Source organism: Macaca thibetana, chromosome 4 (assembly GCF_024542745.1).
Source record: "Macaca thibetana thibetana isolate TM-01 chromosome 4, ASM2454274v1, whole genome shotgun sequence".
In the NCBI taxonomy this organism is placed as follows: domain Eukaryota; kingdom Metazoa; phylum Chordata; class Mammalia; order Primates; family Cercopithecidae; genus Macaca; species Macaca thibetana.
In genome coordinates this window covers 114,929,870-114,950,567 of record NC_065581.1, presented here as the reverse complement: position 1 = coordinate 114,950,567, position 20,698 = coordinate 114,929,870, and the positions used below count along the sequence as shown (strand labels likewise).

The window sequence follows — 20,698 nt, the reverse complement described above, 5'->3', positions numbered from 1 at the left end:
CCAAGATTGCCCCACTGCACTCTAGCCTGGGCAACAAAAGCGAAACTCCATCTCGAAAAAAGAAAATGGATAATGTATACTTGGGTCTGAGCAATTAATTTTTAAAGTGTTTTATTTTATAACAGCTCCTCTCTACATGTTCAAATACATCTTCCATGTTTAGAAACACAGAAGCTAGAGAGGAGAATGTTTTTTGAGACAAGGTCTTGCTCTGTCTCCCAGGCAGGAATGCAGTGGCACAATCACGGCTCACTGTAACATCAACCTCCCAGGCTCAACCGATCCTTCCCACCTCAGCCTCCCAAGTAGCTGAGACCACAGGCATATGCCATCACCCCTGGCTAATTTTTGCAATTTTTTGTAGAGACAGGGTTTCGTCATGTTGCCCAGGGTGGTCTCAAACTCCTGGGTTCAAGTGATCCCCTCCTACCTCGGCCTCCCAAAGTACTGGGATTACAGGCATGAGCCACTTTACCCAGCTGACTAGGCTTATATTAAAATTATTATAGTTCTTTAAAATGAGTTTTTAAACACTAGTAGAATCCTATGCCCCAAAGATAATAAAAGTGCTACACTTAATTCTTCTCTTAGACCACAACCAATGCTCTTTCAAGAGATACTTTGTAAAATTTAACTTTCTTAAGATTGGCTGGGTGTGGTGGCTCATGCCTGTAATCCCAGTACTTTGGAAGGCCAAGGCAGGTGGATCACTTGAGGTCAGGAGTTCAAGACCAGCCTGGTCAACCTGGTGAAACCCCATCTCTACTAAAAATACAAAAAATTAGGTGAGTGTGGTGGCAGGCGCCTGTAATCCCAGCTACTCGGGAGGCTGAGGCAGGAGAATCGCTTGAACCTGGGAGGCAGAGGTTGCAGTGAGCCAAGATCGCACCACTGCACTCCAGCCTGGGCAACAAGAGTGAAACGCCTTTTCAAAAAAAAAATAAAAAACAAAACAAAAAAAAACCTTTCTTAAGATTGCCCAAAGGAAAGGCAAAATCTAAGGACTAAACTCCCAAGGGTCTCAACTCTATCACCAGATACTACTGTAGCAGACATAAATGTCAAGGCTTACAATCCAGAGTGATGAATAGCAATGGTTAAGGACTGGGTTTTAAGCAAATTACGTTATTCCATATACTGTCTAGATACTGTACACCTTGAGTTTGACAGTGTGTGAAAACAGATGTAACATGATTGTTATAGTAATAATCAGTGTTTGTGGAATACAATATTATAAACTGATTTGTGATTTTCCACACAATCCCAATAGTTCTTGTCATATTATAAGAGTCCCTGAGGTAGAAAAAATGAGTAGGCATTTTGGTTTAGCCCTTTACCATCTATTTTCTAGTAAAATACGGCATTCCTAGATAAAAGAATTTTTGTGCTTCCTATAACACATCCAAAATAAAAATATCCATATATTATATCTGTACATCTTGTACGTATTTCTGTATTTGTTGAGACAAACTTTTAAAATGCTGAGACTGCTGGCTGATGTATAACTTCATAAAATCCTTAGTATGTTATTACACAAATGGGCATGACACTTAAGTGCTTTGAGTATTTAAAATAGAAAAGATAAAAGATTATGTAGCACTTAGTTCTTTCAAAAAATTGAGGAAGCTGAATATCTGAATTGGACTGAAACTTTAAAATCACTCCTACTTGGGAGTAGTTTTCAAAGCTACCCAAGCTTTGAAGTCAGGTAGATCTGGGTTCAAACAGTCTTTGACATTTAGGAGATGTGTCAAACAAGTACTCCTAAGGTTAGAATAATTAGAGAAGGTTTCATGGAGAAGTTAGGATTTCAGATGAGCCTCAAAGGGTAAGTTAGCTTGGGTCTGAATTGGCTGCAAGAAGGCTAATGAAAGTAGTGTAAGTGAAAACTGGAAAACAAAGAAAACTGAGCCCTGTATGAAGGGGAAAAGTTAAAGTGGCTGAATGAAGCCATGTAAGAGCAGATCCTCTAAGAACACGCTAACAGTGCTAAGAGCTTTAGGAGTGCAATATCCTCATTCTAGAAATAGGGAAAACTGAGACTCAAGAGTTCTGCACAGGTTGGAGATAATTTAACTTGACATCCAAAATTTAAAAATGGGGGAATGGTATAGAATAATGGGGAAAAAATCCATTATTTCCTGAAAAAATCCATTATACCTGACTGAACCAATTAAATGTTAAAATTCTAGTTCTCCCACTACAAAGGCCTAAGGTCCTGTGGGATCAGTATCTTCATATCTAAATGAATTAGATAAGCTCTAAGTCCTTTTGAGTATGAACTTTTAAAAATTATATTATTTATACATTTAAAACATAAGACAAGATGATTAAACTACCATGTGGCAAAAAAAAAGAAAAAAAAAACGAAGAACACAAAATGGCCAATTTAAAGCAATTAACTTAACCTAGCAAATGACTTGATATAAGCAATCAAAAAAAGTCTAATCTAATTAAAAGCTATCCTTGCTCAGGTCTCTGGGACTAAATCAAAGATCTGGTTAAATCTTAGTCGCCAAGATAACATTAAATCATGAAAATGACAGCAAAAGTACAGTCAAGAATACAAACATTATGAAAACCCCAGTGGAAAACTGACAACCAGCATGAATACTTCTCAGCAAGGCAACCCCCAGTTGAACACTCATTTCCTGTAACCTCAGTAAAACCCAAACCTCAACAACACAAAAACCATCTCTGGAATTAAGACATGAGGTGGAAAATTAAACGTTTTCGAATTGATTAGTAAGGCTAGCTACTCAATAAAAAACAAAGAATTTGAAGAAATAAGTTAAAATACTCTTGGGAAACCAGACTCACCAAGCAAAACACCAACAGGAAAATATGAACTATAGCTGAAATTTGTCTAGTACTGAAAATTCTCTTTAATGAATTTTAAAAAATAAAAAGGAAAACAATCAAAATAATAAAAAATCAGGGGCCATTAAAATCTTAAATACTGATGCCGAGTTTTATTAGAAAGGAGAAAATTAATGTAGCTATATTATTAAATCAAAGTATACAATTTTTTAAAATTTAATATACTTTAAGGGGAGAAGTTAGGAGATCATTATTCAGAATTTAATAATTTTATAGTTAATATTGCCTTAAAATTAAAACTTAAAATTGCCTTAAAATCTTTTAAAAAATACTCATAGCATTCCCCCAAAATCTTGATGCTTTTACTTCAAGCAAAATGAAAAGGATATTTGCTGCTGTAAGGTTTCAAGTAATCAAAGAGCAGAATCAAAAAGATTCACACAAAAAAACACAACCAGTCTGATTTTTTGTAGCCCTCTGATTATCTCAAACACACCAATGTTTATTTATCTCAGGTTTAAATTCATTGACAGTTCCACGTACAAGTGCAGGATGAAAAGCTGGAGCTGAAAGCAGCACACGGAGGGGGAAAGAATTCGGAGTTTTTAGTGGAAAGCATGCTAAACATTCACAGGAATGTGATGCAGCCACCAGTAAAGAAGACTGATGTGACCTTAGACTAAAGTAATAGAGTATAGATATTTAAGAAAGAGGAGATGTGTTCCTATTAGATCACATTGGAATATTATACTATGGGACAAATTTTATTAAAATAACATTAGAGTTTAGGAAAGAAAACTGACGAGAATATACCCCAGATAAGAAGAGGAACAAGAGTAGTTAGGAGTCCAAGTATGAAATTAAACTGTGGTTCCACTACTTACTAGCTGTGTAAAACTATGGGCAAGTAACAATTTTTTGTTCTCACTTTGTTGTGTGAAAGGGGGATAAAAGAACCCACCTCACATTGTAAGGACCCAAAAATGTTAACTACTACTACTTTTTCTTTTTCTTTTATTTAAATTTTTTTTTAAAGACAGGGCCTCCTATGTTGCCCAGGCTGGTCTTGAACTCTGGGATCAAGTGATTCTCCTGCCTCAGCCTCCCAACATGCTGGGATTACAAGCATAAGCCACTGCACCTAGCCTACTACTACTTTTATTATCACCACTGATTCATGTGAGAAATATTTGCAGGAACCAACAAAAGTATGGCCTAAAAATGGGATGAGCCATGAATGATGGCAATCTTTAAACAGCTAAAAGGCTATAGAAAGAAGAAATTATCTCTCTGCTGGATTATAGCAAAGAGCTAAGTACATATATCAAATATTTACTTGGTAAATTTTTTTAAATCAATAACCCATAAACACATAAAATAGTTACCCACAGAGGGAAGAAGGAAAAGGGGAGGGAACAAGAATAGAAGCTAGGTTCTCTAAATGTACCATTTTGTAGATTTCACTTTGGAAACAGTTTTTAAAACTACAAAACAAAAAATTGTTAAAGCAACCCTTAAACATTTAAAAAAAAAAAAAAAAAAAAAAGAAGCAAGGCCGGGTGTGGTGGCTCACACCTGTAATCCCAGCACTCTGGGAAGGTGAGGCGGGCGGATCACAAGGTCAGGAGTTCGAGACTAGCCTGGCCAACTTGGTGAAACTCCGTCTCTACTAAAAATACAAAAATTAGCCAGGCATGGTGGCAGGTGCCTGTAATCCCAGCTACTCGGGAGGCTGAGGCAGGAGAATCACTTGAACCCAGGAGGCGGAGGTTGCAGTGAGCCGAGATTACACCATTGCACTCCAGCCTAGACAGAGCAAAACTCCATCTCAAAAAAAAGAAGAAAGAAAACAATTTAACTGAAATATGAACCTAGTTAATGTCATAATATCATAACCACAGAGAGAAACTATTCCAAGTAACTCTAAAACTAGTAATTTGCTTTATCAGTTAAGAAAGAAAAAAAAAAGTAGTAACAATAATAGCCAGTGTAGAAAATGTTTGCACACGCATTTTTTTTCACTGAATCTTAACAACATGCCTGTGAAGTATTTCTCACCTTTCACAGAGGATGAAACTGTGGCTCTGAAAGTTAAAGAACTTGTCAAGGTCGCTTTGATGGCCAGCAGTATAGAAATGTAAATCTAGCTCTCCTGACAGCAAATCCTTGACTCTGCCTATCATACTACATTTCTCTATTTCTCCATCTTTGCTTGACATTCTCACCATCTTGAGTTCCCTCCCTTCTCACCTCAGCCCACTGAAATCCTTCTCATCCACCAGGGCTCAGCACAAATGCCTCCATGTGGTAAAACAAAAGCAAGGAGCTCTGATGTAAAAAAAAAAAAAGAAAAAATTTTTGGAGACGCCATCTGGCTCCATCGCCCAGGCTAGAGTGCAGTGGCACCATCTGGGCTCACTGCAGCCTCTACCTCCTGGGCTCAAGTGATCCTCCCAAGTAGCTGAGACCACAGGTGCACACCACCACGCCTGGCTAACTTTTGTGTGTGTGTGTATTTTTTGTAGAGATGGGGATTTCACCATGTTGCCCAGGCTGGTCTCGAACTCTTGAGCTCAAGCGATCTACCTGCCTTGGCCTCCCAAAGTGCTAGTATTACAGGTGTGAGCCACCGTACCTGGCCTGTAAATTGTTTTTTATTTAACTAAGAACCAAACCACAGATTGGAAATAATCACTTTTCTTCACAATAAATTTTCTTTTGGGAATTTTTATTATATATTTTTTAAATGTGCTGTTCAGGAGAACTTTTAGCATGCTAAAGTTAATTATCAGTGCTGTTTTTCTTATATACGATATAAGATGGCAGCATATAAATGTTTTATAGGACTTAAAATCTCAAGAACCCTTATGTGCTACAGATAACACTTGGTGATAAATTAAGCAGATAAATGACAAAATCTTTATCAGCACAACCACACTTGTTTCTGATGGGAATAAATGAGTATCCACAGGTATGGAAATCACTCTTGCTTCACGGTGTGGAAGTATTTGATACATAATGTCAAAAATGATCTTTTATCATTTGTGATAAATATTTTTGAAAATTAAAATCCAGTACCCCAGTGCAACCATTCTGCTTCTTAGAACAAACTATCTCTGCTTAGAACTATCCCTTACCTCCTAAATTATATCACTAAGACATTATTTACAGAGGGATAAAATATTTATTTCTTCACATCTAAGTCTGGACATTAGAGGTACCTGATTAGTATTTTTGATTGGTATATAGTCCTCATCTTCTTTCTCTTCAGAGCAGTGACGGGTTTTCTTCTTGTGTTTTTTACTTGTGTGTGAGTGACCTGATTTTGAGTCTTCGGCCTGCTCATCTAATATAAGATCATATTTTGCACTGCAGTAGTTAGTTAAGGATAAATGTGATAAATAATACTGGTAAGACACCAAAACTTAAGATCTGGTAAACAAAAGAGGTCATAAGGCTAAAAGTAACTTTAAAGCAAACAGCATTTCAAAAGAGTAGAGTACATTTCTAAAGCAACACAAAAATTTTCTTTCATTATATAGTCAGGAGAAATGGAAAGAATCCTAATCCTAAACAATCTTAAAATAACGACTAGTACGCAAAAAAAAAAAAAAAAAAAAAAAGAAGAAAAAATAAATGTATTTGTCAATAATTTTAAAAATTTAAATTTAGAAAATGAGGGACATCTTTAACTAGAAAAAATGATTACAAATTCCAATGCCCAGAAAAGCTATACAAGATAACAGGTATATTCGTATGTCTCTTCTTTTAGGTCAATCCTACAAGAGGAAATTCAGCAATGCATATCAAGTTATCATGTTTAAATTCTTTTCTTTTTTTTTATTTTTTTGAGACAGAGTCTTGCCCTGTCACCCAGCCTGGAGTGCAACAGCATGATCTCGGCTTACTGCAACCTCCACCTCCCAGGTTCAAGCAATTCTCCTGCCTCAGCCTCCTGAGTAGCTGGGACTACAGGCACGCGCCACCACGCCCAGCTAATTTTTTGTATCTTTAGTAGAAATGGTGCTTCCCATGTTTACCAGGCTGGTCTCGAACACCTGACCTTGTGATCCGCCTGCCTCGGCCTCTCAAAGTGCTGGGATTACAGGTGTGAGCCACCACACCTGCCCATCATGTTTAAATTCTAATAAGAATTTATGAATAAAGTTAAATGAACAAAAATATACATAATAGCCAGGCATGGTGGCTCACGCCTGTAATCCCAGCACTTTGGGAAGCCAAGGCGGGCAACTCACTCGAGGCCAGGAGTTTGAGACCAGCACGGCCAACATGGTGAACCCCATCTCTACTAAAAATACAAAATTAGCCGGGCATGGTGGCGCAACCTATAACCCCAGCTACCCGGGAGGCTAAGGCAGGAAAACTGTTTGAACTTAGGAGGCAGAGACTTTCATGAGCCAACATTGTACTACTGCACTCCAGCCTGGACAGAGCGGAACTCAGTCCCAAAATATATATATATATGCATAAAAGGACTACTTTTAGTAGCAAAGTGGTAACAACAAAATATCCAGTAATAAAGACATACTTAAATGTATTATAGTACTTCAATAAGATATATTATAAAGGAAGTTATCAACAATGATAAATGCTACAGAAAAAAAGCCCTAGAAAGGTGTTTATGAAAATTAACATAAAAAGATTAAAGCAAAAACTACATATACCATACAACGATTATAACTTTACATAAGACAAAGGCTTGAAAGAAACAAGGAGAAATAAAAAGAATCATGTGTCTAAGTGATGAAGCTATGAGTGAATCTTTTTAAATTTCATATAAATGTGTTAAAATTTTTTAATGTTTTAATTCAGAGATAAGTATTTTCTTAAATATACTATAATAGAATAAGAGAAAATATAAAATAGTTACAATTTCTGCTGAAAATAATCTCAACCTCAAATGTGGTTTCTGAGGAAGGCTGACATGGGCTGGAATAGTGGTTTTCCTAAGAAAGCTTATGAGGAAGCCCAACAGGCAGAGCTATGCTAGCTACATGTGGAACCACAGTAAACGCAGACACACTTCCCTCAGGACTAGAGGCTCGTGTCTGCTTCACAACGCCACAGCTCAACACTTTCTGCAGGAATGTCTCACTTCTACATAAGATCAAATGAAAGACACTGTCCCTCCTAGCTTTCCATGAGATGGCTAAAGAGGGTTAGTCAGCTTGTACCATTCGATTACGACTCTGTTATCTCCAACTTCCCTCCTTCTACTATGCTACGCTGTTTCCAGGGCATCTTCTGGATCTTGCCTTTTCCAGATACACATTCCATAGCTCCTGCCTATGATTTCATTCTAATGTGTGCTCTGCACATGCTGCTCTCTCTGTCCAAATTCTTAAGAGCAGTGTTTTTTTTTTTTTTTTTTTTTTTTCTGAGACTCAGTCTTGCTCTGTTGCCCAGGCTGGAGTGCAGTGGCCCGATCTTGGCTCCTGCAACCTCCCCATCCAGGGTTCAAGCAATTCTCCTGCTCAGCCTCCCAAGTAGCTGTGATTACAGGTGTGCACCACCACACCCAGCTAATTTTTGTATTTTTAGTCGAGACAGGGTTTCGCCATGTTGTCCAGGCTGGTCTCAAACTCCTGACCTCAAGTGATCCACCCGTCTTGGTCTCCCAAAGTGCTGGGATTACAGGCGTGAGCCACTGCACCCAGCTCAGAGCAGTGTTTTTCAAACTGATGACTATAATCCATCAATGGGGTACAAAATCTATTTAGTGAGCCACAACAGCACTTAAAAAAAATATAGAAATACAGTATATGCCACCTAAAAAAATTTTTTTATTCTATTAACCTTTTGGTTCAAGTGTGTGTGTGTGTATGAATGATTATACCACGACTGTACTGGGTTAAGATAAAAACTGTATTTTTTAATTTTTTTCATTTTTTTGAGATGGAGTTTCACTCTTGTTGCCCAGGCTGGAGTGCAATGACGCGATATCAGCTCACCACAACCTCTGCCTCCTGGGTTCAAGCAATTCTCCTGCCTCAGCCTCCTGAATAGGTGGGATTACAGGTATCCGCCACTACACCTGGCTAATTTTTTGTATTTTTAGTAGAGATGGGGTTTCTGCATGTTGGCCAAGCTGGTCTTGAACTCTCGACCTCAGGTGATTTGCCCACCTCAGCCTCCCAAAGTGCTGGGATTACAGGCATGAGCCACTGCACCCAGCCTATTTCTTAAATGATGGATCATACGAAAGAACACAGCACTCCACCTCAGCCCTCCTATCTCCCATATTAGCGTCACAGCTTTGTCACTTTTTTCAGTGTTGAGGGTATTCTCTAACCTCTCAACCCTTATTATGAGTCCCATATCCCTTTGCAATATTTATTTGCCATAATTTAGACATATTTAGAATGGTAATTATTTAGTGTTTGTTCTTTTCCCCACTCCAACAATAAAATGTAAGCTCTGTGTGGGCAGGAACTGAATACCTTTCATTGCTAAACTGGGTATGTGACAGATGCTAACTATGTATCTGTTGATTACTTGTCATACCCTCAAGACACTTGTTATATCTCCTGCTTTCTCATTTACCCACTATCTTGTACTTACCACTAAAATCAACAATTTTAGAAGACATCAAATCCCTCTCCCTTTGAATAAAACACAAATCTGTGAGCTCACTGCCCTCTTTTCTCCAATTTCTTCCCTGAGGTCTAGTTGGGCCAAGTTATTTCCTTCTTCTACTTCTATTTTTGATTCTTCTTCTTAATAACCTATATTTTTCAGTAATTTCTTTCTCTTAAGGCCCATAAAGTAGATGACACCATGCCTTCTTAATTGTCTTAAGACAACTTATCTCCACATCAGACTAGCCCCTAATGGCATTTCTCTCTTTTGCATCAACTTCAAAAGGCTAGAAGCTACACGATTCCATATAGATATATGTGTGGTTATTTCAATTAACTAAAATTAAAGAAAACTTAAAATTCCCCTTCTTCCAGCTACGGTTATTAGTAATAAGCCTAAATTTAATTTCAAAGATTCAGCAAATAAATATCAAATGTATTCCATTCATACCTTTTATGATTTTGAGCTTTCAATCATATGCCCTTGAATGTTGATTTTTTCCTGACCAAATCTCAGCTTCTTGTTTGGTCTGTCTGCATGTGAAAGCCTCTCCTCATGCTGATTTTATCATCTTTCTTCAGACTTGATACAACTCTAACACCTCAAAATGCTTTATGCATTGCAGACAGTCAACACATCTTAAAACATGAATATAGACCAGGTCAATCTGATATTCATCTTTCTTGACGAGTACTTGGAAAAGAAATATCTACATGTGTGGGAAAAAAATCCCTGAAATACCAATAGAAACTAGGAAACAGAGACCCCATTTACCAGAAAGAATCACAAAATAACTCTTGCAATGTGTGGAGTGATATATTTACAATGGGAAAAATTAGTGAATAAATTTAAATGTCATAATATAAACTGTATGTTTCAATACTTTTTACATATCTCAATCTAAAACTTGGAAGAACCTGAAGTAAATGGTCAAGTCAAAGGATCTTTTTAATCCTATAAAAGTGAACTCTTACACTCAGTAGAAGCCCAATAAATATTTGTTGTTGAAATTACAACATACTATACCGAAAGAAGTAACCTAACTTTGTAACAGAGAACAACATGATTTTATTATCTAAATAAGGAAGTTAAACATAAGAATGGTTAGCACAAAAGATTCAGCTTACCAATAATAAATTTTTGATTATAATGAATAGAAAACACTACAATTACATATAGAAAATATAAAGCTAGTGTTACAGCTCTTTTAGAATCTGTCTAGTAGGCTTTCCAGTTTTTGCAGGAAAGTCTCCCCAAAAAGAAAATACAAATCTTACCTGAACATCTTCTAAGAATATGGTAAGTAGGAAAGTACTTAACCTAGAGTAAGAAGGTATTAATAAAAGAATTAGGCTACAGATTTCTTTCAACCTTAACTTCTCCATACACTAGAGTATAGTGAAAAAGCAAAATATATGTAAGATCTTGAAAAGAGATGATGATAAACTAAGTTACTTCCTCACAAACCATCTGGATTCAGGAACTTTGTCTTCTATAGCTTTTGTGACTGTTCATAACACACCACACAGTACTCTACACATAGCAGATGGTCAATACATATTAACTAAGTGATTCTTGGTAAGGATACTCCTGTTTGGGCTTTACTTTATCTTTCAGAACCAAATTAGATGGTTTATCCTGTTCTTTTTCATACTCCTTGAAATCACTCTTGGTGTATTTCCCACCTATTTATTAAGAAAAGAAAAAAAGAGCTTAGTAAAAAAAACCATCTAGTTAATCAAGAACAATAATTATTTTATAAAAGGTATAAGAGCTATTTTATAAATGGCATATATCGAGAGACAGAGAAAGGGAACAAAAGCTTGTTCCCTTTGCCATTACTAATTTAACTGAAATCAGATATCCATTTTGCTAGGTAGCCACATGCTGCCACCTAACGATATATGTGAATATTACAACATCAAACTTTCAAATAAATTACACACAAACACAGTGTTTAAGCAGAGCCATTGAGCCCATGAGAACAGTAAGTCCAATGGAAAACTGAGGATTTGGGACCTGAGTTTAAGATCTGAAAGACGGCCGGGCGCGGTGGCTCAAGCCTGTAATCCCAGCACTTTGGGAGGCCGAGACGGGTGGATCACGAGGTCAGGAGATCGAGACCATCCTGGTGAACATGGTGAAACCCCGTCTCTACTAAAAAATACAAAAAACTAGCCGGGCGAGGTGGCGGCGCCTGTAGTCCCAGCTACTCGGGAGGCTGAGGCAGGAGAATGGCGTGAACCCAGGAGGCGGAGCTTGCAGTGAGCTGAGATCCGGCCACTGCAACTCCAGCCCGGGAGACAGAGCGAGACTCCGTCTCAAAAAAAAAAAAAAAAAAAGATCTGAAAGACTTAAGTTTGGGAGAAGTGAGACTTTAAGAGACCTTTTAAAGATCTAACAAGATAGTGTGCGCCTGTAATCCCAGCTACTCCGGAGGCTGAGGCAGGAGAATCACGTGACCCTGGGAGGCAGAGGTTGCAGTGAGCTGCAATTGTGCCACTGCACTCCAGGCTGAGCGACAGTAAGAAACTTTGTTTCAAAACTGTCTATATCTATATCTATATCTATATCTATATCTAACAAGAGATACTGTGCTGCCAAATGGCAACAGAGCATCAGGCAAACAGAAGAGGGCAGGATGTGCAGAAGATCACCAAACAGCTGTGAGAGGAGAAAGTGGGTAATAGCACCAAAGACAAACTGTCTCGACTTTGAAATTCTAACTTAGGGGCAACTTTATTCCTCCCAAGTGCCAAAAATCCCTTCAGGAAAATAGGACCTACTGCTACATCCTAACTAGCTTGGTAGCACTGAAAGGAAGAGCATTCAATGCAGCCTCTCTACTCTCAAGCCTAGTCTCCTACCAGATGAGAATTCAATTCGTATCCACATCCCAGACCTGTTGACTGCCCTGCCTTTCCTATCCCTCAACTATACCACCAGGAAATGCTTTTGTAGAAAGGCTTCCTACAGAAGGGTCCTAGATTAAATGTACAAGTAAAACAAACTGGAGTTATAGAGAGAGGTTTTGACTGGGAATCCTATATATACCTTGATTGTCAGGGTTTTAAAGGGCGACCTACAGGGTAAGCAAAAAAGACAAGATCAATCTATTTGGCAATTCCAGAGACTCCAGAAACAAAAATGGCCAGCAATGTTTCCCATAAATGTGAAACAGACTACTGCAAGAGTTAAAATAACTCGTAACGGTAACAAACAGCCATCATTTATCACTGAAAAATTATTTGCCATCTGCCTGCCATTAAAATAAGTCTCACTATGGATGAGGCAGTTACCATATAACAGAAAGGGCAGCACATTAATATAAGAGGTTCTTGACTGTAGTGGGAGGTCCTAGGTAAAACACCACTTCTCTGCAATTCATTATCTTTATTTACATTGTCTTCATTTATAAACTGAAAATAGTATCAACATTTCACAGAGTTACTGGAATCATCAGACTATAAAGGAAAGTACTTAGTGCTGTGAATGACACATTATACACGTTAAAGTTATAAATCTGAATCAACTGCATATATAATTATCTCAAAATTAACTGAGATTAAACTGTATGTTTATGATGGCATGTACAAAACCAAAGCCTCTCCCTCCTATATGACATTTTATCTTAGGAAAAAACATGAAGAAATTTATTTAAAAGTAATAAGAAAGTAGTATTATTTATTCAGTGGGTGGATAGGCTGAGAAGAAGACAGAATTGAGAGGGTAAAAAAACAAACCAAACTTAGAGTCTGTCTAAATCTTCCATGTATGTACTCTAGGTAAATCATGTCTCAAGATTATGCCTCAAATTCCATATCTATAATGAGGAATCATAATACTTATTTCATACACTTCCCAAATGATACAATTAAACTAGCTCTTTGCAAGCAAAGCTCTACATAAGAGCCACTTGGCATTACTACTGGCCCGAACTACACTGCATCAGGCCAGCAGCTCACCAAGACTTCCGAATACACTTATTGGAATCTTTTGTTCACAAAGTTGTAATTATCCTATGTGAAAAAAATCTTAGTACTTCAATTTAGTTTTCACAAATCACTCAAACAGCACTGTCAAAAACTAGCCAACTGTTGTAGAAGGAGGTAAGGTTTCATGGAAGAAACTAATAGTACATGGAACTCCAATCCAAGTCACCCTCTCCCTTATCACAGAGATCACGGCTTCCACTGAGCAGTCCTTGCCTACTTTAGTCACACTAATAATTTCTTCCTTCTCTAAACTCCCATAAGGTAACAGAATCTACCAAACAATTCAGCAATTCACAACTAGTGTTTTTCTTTCTTACTAAAAACAGACAAAAAAAAAAAGTTCATTAAAGTCATGGGAAATGAGTGTTATAGAAAAAGAAAGTAACCCTAAAATTCCCAGTAAAATTCAGCATTACATGAGTAATTACCAAAGTGAAACCTTTTAAAAACACTGCATCAAAAACCAAAAATTCGTATTATTTCAACATATGAAAGACCCAACTTTAAGACTGACATGCTACCAGGAATGTATTTCATATATATGCATATGTGGGAAATGTAATACGTACAAGGGTGGAACATACTGCTAGGGATATGAAAGAGTAAAAATTCAGAAAACCCATTAACAGGGCTGGTTCATTTTATATACTGATATGAACTGATCTCTTAGATAAACTGTTAATTGAAAAGTGCAATGTACAAAAACAGTATGTATAGACTGCATCCTTTGTATTTTCCTTTGTAAAAGGAGAAAATCATATATATATATACACACACACATACACATACATATGTGCACATATGTATTCAAAGAATGTAGGAGAAAGTTAGTACCAATAGGAAATAATGGTTACCTGGAAGAGAAATTAGATAGCTGAGGAGCAGGAATGAATGAGACTTTTATCTACCTTTCCATGGACCTTTTCTATTTTGCATCATACGACAACTAAAACAAACTTAAAAAAATTTAAGTTGTGCACCTAAAAGACTCAAAACACCATAAAGTCAAAACAATTACTTTGGAAACGTATCATGTCTGCAGTGGATAATTATTAGTAATTTATAATATAGTCGAACATAGAAAATATAATTTTTCATCAGTTTAAAATACACACAGGTGCACACATGCATGTGCGCACACACACACTCTCTACCTCAGATTCTAGATAGCAGGTTTGTAAAATTATAAATGGCAGGAGTTACATCAATTAATATTTCTCCTAATTAACAGCACTCAATAAAAGGCTCATACAAGCAGGAAAAGAAGAACAAAAACAAGGCCAGGCGTGGTGGCTCACGCCTGTAATTCCAGCACTTTGGGAGGCCGAGGCAGGCTGATTACCTGAGGTCAGGAGTTCGAGACCAGCCTGGCCAACATAGTAAAACACCATCTCTACTAAAAATACAAAATTAGCTGGGTGTGGTGGCACATGTCTGTAATCCCAGCTACCTGGGAGGCTGAGGCATGAGAATGGCTTGAACCTGGGAGAGAGAGGTTGCAGTGAGCCAAGATCGTGCCACTGCACTCCAGCCTGGGCAACAGAGCGAGACTCCAGCTCAAAAAAAAATAAAAGGTAGAACAAAAACAAAAGAAGATAAACCATCATACCTTTTCCTTTCCATTTAACCTTTGCAACAGACTGGCTAAAATCCACATGTATTCTTCTGTCATCTATAAGTACATTGTCCATTTTGAAGAATGCTTTCTCACAATCTTCTTCCTGATAATAATTATAAAAACTCAAGCATAAATCTTTATGGAAAAATTTCTGTAGCTAGAATACTTAAAATACAAAAAGTTTGTTACAAAAATTAATGTTTGAATATTTATTACACACCCGATGCTGTTAAATCCTTTGTATCTATTCTCTCAAATAACTCTGGTAACAACCCCATGAGGTACTATCCATTTTCTTAATGAGAAAACAGAAGTTTAGAGAAGTATAGAAGTTGTTGGCAAGAGTCAGAGCCAGAATTTTAAAGAGGCAGTCAACAGACAAATATAAACTCACTGACTGTATTATACAAGTTCACAATCCTTTTTACTCAAAATTCAAAAACATCCTGAAAAATTAAAGTTGTTTTCATAAGTTTGGTGTTAAAATTAATTTGGCAGTAACACCGGACCTAATGGTAGGTTATGACCTTTTTTTAATCCACTTAATAAGAATATTCATTTGTTTCACTGCAGAAATACTTTTGTGATGGATTATGGAATGCTGACCCAGAAAGGTATTACATAATCACAGATGTAATGTATATGTGTGTGTATGCATATACCTTTCTGAATTCTGAAAAATTCTAAATTAGGAAGCCTAGTTATTCTCAAGGGTTTTAGATAATGAACTGTGAGCCTGCAATACCAAGGTCTGTGCTATGCAAGAATCCTTCCTGTCAGTAACTTCACAATTCTAAATCCCTGTTTCTGACACTGACAGTAACATACTTCTACTCAGTACTGATCAATTTTCTTTTACATTCCTGGAAATTTATTCTTACTAGAGATAACCCAAAGAGAAGCAGATAAAATAGTTATAATCATATTTATTACATGTGTCAATAATTAAATTATAAACTCCATGAAGATATAGACAAAGCTTGATTCGTCTTTGTAACTACATCATTTAGAACATCATATGGCATGGTATCTAAAACGCAGGCAATCAGTGTACGCTTCATGAATCTGACTGATTATTTTCAGGCAGGTATAATTCTATCACCATGCCATTTCCCCAAAGAGAAAGCTCTGAGATCACTTTTTCAGGAGGATAGTATTTACAAATACTCAATTTACTAACACCTAAATAATAGTTAAGAAATCTCTTCAGGCTGGGCACGGTGGCTCAAGCCTGTAATCCCAGCACTTTGGGAGGCCAAGTCGGGCGGATCACGAGGTCAGGAGATCGAGACCATCCTGGCTAACATGGTGAAACCCCGTCTCTACTAAAAATACAAAAAAACTAGCCGGGCGAGGTGGCGGGCGCCTGTAGTCCCAGCTACTCAGGAGGCTGAGGCAGGAGAATGGTGTGAACCCGGGAGGCGGAGCTTGCAGTGAGATCCGGCCACTGCACTCCAGCCTGGGCGACAGAGCAAGACTCCGTCTCAAAAAAAAAAAAAAAAACAAAAGAAATCTCTTCAAAATTGAAAAACTGATTCAAAAATATACATATAAATTCAAAAGTCAAAAACAGCTATGACAATCTTCAAAAATAACAAAGTTGGAAGACTCACACTGTAAGTTATCAAGACATTATGAATCTATAGTGATTAACACAATGTAACAGTGGTATATGAATAGACAAACAGATCAGTGCAACAGTATAGCATCTAGAAACAGACTTTATACATATATGGATACCTGATTTATAACAAAAGTGGTACTACAGAGCTGTGGGGCAGATCAACTTTTTTTATCATTTTATTTTTTTCATCAGTAGAGACCTCAGAGAAAAAGGACAATCTTTTATTTATTAATTATTTTTTTGAGACAGAGTCTTGCTCTGTCGCCAGGTTGGAGTGCAGTGGCACGATCTTGACTCACTGCAACCTCCACCTTCCGGGTTCAAGCGATTCTCCTGCCTCAGTCTCCCGAGTAGCTGGGACTACAGGCGTGCGCCACCACGCCCAGCTAATTTTTGTATTTTTGGTAGAGACGGGGTTTCACCATGTTGGCCAGGATGGTCTCATCTCTTGACTTCGTGATCTGCCCGCTTCGGCCTCCCAAAGTGCTGGGATTACAGGCATGAGCCACCACGCCCAGCCAGGACAACCTTTTAAATAAATGGTGCTGAGTGTCACTTGGCAATCCAATGTAAGAAAAACGAAACAATGTAATACACATACACCAAAAGCAAATTACACAATTGAATGGGAAACAATTTCACAACAAAGCTTCTCAAAATAATACAGGGGAATATCCTCATGTCTTTGAAGTAGGCAAAGATTTTTTAAACAGGCCATTAAAAAGGAAGAAAAATATTCACAAACTGAACCATTAAAATTAGAAATCTGCTTATCAAAAAACACCATAAGAAAGGAAAAAGGCATGCCTGTGGTCCCAGTTACTCAGGAGCTAAAATTGGAGAATCACTTGAGCCCATGAGCTCAAGTCCAGCCTTGGCAACACAGAGTGATCATGTCCCTTTAAAAAAAAAAAAAAAGGAAAAAGAAAGAAATCCACAGAGCAGAGATATCTGTATCACACATAATCAAAAAAGAGCTTGCATCCAGAAAATGTAACAAATCCTTAGAGATCAATAAAAAACCAAAATAGCAGGTGCAGTGGCTCAAATCCATAATTCCGGTACTTTGGGAGGCCAAGGCAGGTGGATCACTTGAGGTCAGGAGTTCAAGACCAGCCTGGCCAACATCATGAAACCCTGTATCTACTAAAAATACAAAAATGAGCCAGTTGTGGTGGCAAGCACCTGTAATCTCAGCTACTTGGGATGCTGAGGCAGGAGAATCGCTTGAAACTGGGAGGCGGAGGTTGCAGTGAGCTGAGATCATGCGACTGCACTCCAGCCTGGGTGACAAAGCGAAACTCTGTTTCAAAAAAACAAAGAAAATGGCATAGCTGCAAAAAACTGAAAACATGGGCAGTCATTAGTCTATGTGCTACAAATGAAGTGAAATTTTATTTGTTAGCTAACAAATAATAGACTGTATAGTGTCAATGATAGAATGCTAGTGCAGGTCTACAAGTTTTCACAGCAAACCAAAGGTAAAGGTCTTTCTCCTGGCACCAATGTTCCTTTTAAGTATCATTTCTGGTATATCTGACACAGTGTCTACATATAACTTTATGTGTCTATCTTCCTCAACCCTCCAGGATTCATCTTGTATCCCTAGACCTTACACTGCTGTGTCTGAAAACATAAAAGGTATCCCATAAATGCTTTGTAATAATTAAAACTTAGAATGAGCTACTATTGTATACATATGAGTCCAAAGGTGCATTAAAAAAGAGCATGCCATAGCATAGTGTAAACTCAATGGGAACAGAGTCAGACATATCTGAGTTCAAATCCCAGCTATGACATTCATTCACTAGGTGTGTGACTTTGAACAAGTCACATTAGCATCATGTGTCTCAGTTAACTTATTTGGAAAAGGGGATGATCCCTATCTTACATAACTGTGAGGATTAAACGCAACAAAAGTAACATGATGCCTAGCTTAAAGTAAATATTTGAGCAACATAAGCTATCATTATTACAGCTCTAGAAGGGACCATCTAATCTAATACCCAAGTTTCATTTATAAGAAGGTAAGACCTAGAAAGAAGGGTTAACAAAACTGCCAAATATCATACAATAGCTGGCTAGTGACAAAAGATGGATTAATATCTAAATCTTAACACCCAGTTCAGTTCTCTTTCTATTATGCAATTTTATCTCCACTTAAGTAACAGTGAAAAATTATTAAGAGTCTCTGAAGGGCTTTACTTAGAACTTAAAAAGTTCTAACATTGACTGGGCACGGTGGCTCATGCCTGTAATCCCAACACTTTGGGAGGCCGAGGCAGGTGGAGCGCTTGAGGTCAGGAGTTCAAGACCAGCCTGGCCAACATGGTGAAACCCCATCTCTACCAAAAATACAAAAAATTAGGAGGGCGTGGTGGTGGGCACCTGTAATCCCAGCTACTCGGGAGGCTGAGGCAAGAGAATCACTTGAACCAGGAGGTGGAGGTTGCAGTGAGCCGAGATTGCGCCACTGCACTCCAGCCTGGGTGACAGAGTGAGACCCTGTCTCAAAAAAAAAAAAAGTTCTAAACATACTTTCATGCAGATTGCACCTGAACCTAAAGTAAAAGTACGTATGTTAACATCAACAGATGTTGAACTTATCCCCTATATGGATACAATAAACTTTGGGGAGTGCCAAAAGAAAGGGCAATTCTAGAAACTAGAAAAAGCTCTATAATTTTTCACATTTTAATACCATAGAAAAGCAAATAAATACCAAACTTATGCCTGTATTATGACGTACCTTTTCAAATTCAATAAAAGCATAACAGAGGGACTCTCCTGTCTTCCAGTCCCGGATAACTTCACAACTGAAACAAAGTATTTAAAAGTGACTTAAAAAAAAAAAAGGGAAGAAAGCATTCACTCTCACTCTCCAAAACTGAAGAAGAAATAAGTCAGTTATTACAAGGCAAAGTTAAATTCATAGATTATTTTTCCAAATTCATTTAATAACAATTCTTTTTTTAAAATAGTTCACCAGAGCAGTAACTAAATTATCTAAATTCTACTCTAAGTGCCCCATGTAGGCCTACAGTCCTAAATTCCCTTAAGCACTGAAGGAAGAATAAAAATATTTAATTTTCCTTTGGCAAAAGTAAACTACTGCTAAAAACTTTTAAAATCACAAAACTTTTCTAGTCCAAATATAGACGAATTATAGAATATCTAACATTACTGTAGAATAATGCATACTCATGCACATATAAATGTTTAGTAAGTTTAAGCTTTGACATTTTTGAATTTTAATATAAATCAAGCTCAAATTTAACACTGTAAGCACAATGTTAACTACACAACTAATATACCATAATAACCAAGTGAAAAGGCCAGTAAGCTGGAGTTGAAAGCACCTGGCTTGTCCCTTTCCCCAAGTGTCATAAGTATCATTTTAAAAACCTGAAACGAGGCCGGGCGCAGTGGCTCACGCCTGTAATCCCAGCACTTTGGGAGGCCAACGCGGACGGATCACAAGGTCAGGAGTTCGAGACTAGCCTGGCCAATATGGTGAAACCCTGTCTCTACTAAAAATACAAAAACTAGCTGGGCGTGGTGGTGCACACCTGTAGTCCCAGCTACTCAGGAGGCCAAGGCAGAAGAAGCCTGAACCTGGGAGGCGGAGGTTGCAGTGAGCTGAGATCACTGTACTCCAGCCTGGGCAACAGAGCGAGACTCAGTTTCAAAAAAAACAACAAAAACAAAAACAAAATCCCTGAAACGAAAGGAAACCCTAAATATAATACTTTTTAATCAATTACAAAATAGTCCCCTTCCCCACAGAAATACTAGCTTCACAGACCTTTTCATTAACGCAGGGAAAATGAACCAAAATAAAAATTTTAGAAAACTTAAATTAATTTTGACATAAATTGCTGATAATTCCAGGAGTTGAATGAGATAAATATTTTAAATATTAAAGAAGGCTGTTGAAAGTATTACAGAACTAGATTTAAATTGTTTCATTCATTTCCTGTTTTAGAATAAAAACGTGTTGGGAGTGGGAGATTCAATTATTTATCTCTATGTATACGTGTG

General features: G+C 37.5%; 1 protein-coding gene and 1 non-coding gene across 2 annotated transcripts in view; one reads left to right on the top strand and one right to left on the bottom strand.

Moving 5' to 3' along the window:
- PPIL4 (peptidylprolyl isomerase like 4) overlaps positions 1-20,698 on the bottom strand; it is a 41,328-nt gene that overhangs the window by 1,718 nt on the left and 18,912 nt on the right. Inside the window, exons 9-12 of the mRNA XM_050787157.1 lie at positions 19,407-19,473; positions 15,025-15,136; positions 11,009-11,105; positions 6,042-6,189 (exon numbers count right to left, since the gene is read on the bottom strand). Of these exons, the coding sequence (XP_050643114.1) occupies positions 6,042-6,189; positions 11,009-11,105; positions 15,025-15,136; positions 19,407-19,473 (424 nt within the window). The remainder of the gene's footprint in view (positions 1-6,041; positions 6,190-11,008; positions 11,106-15,024; positions 15,137-19,406; positions 19,474-20,698) is intronic.
- Positions 10,612-10,673, top strand: LOC126954039 (U7 small nuclear RNA). Its single transcript, XR_007725492.1, has one exon. It is a non-coding gene; the product is annotated as a U7 small nuclear RNA (small nuclear RNA).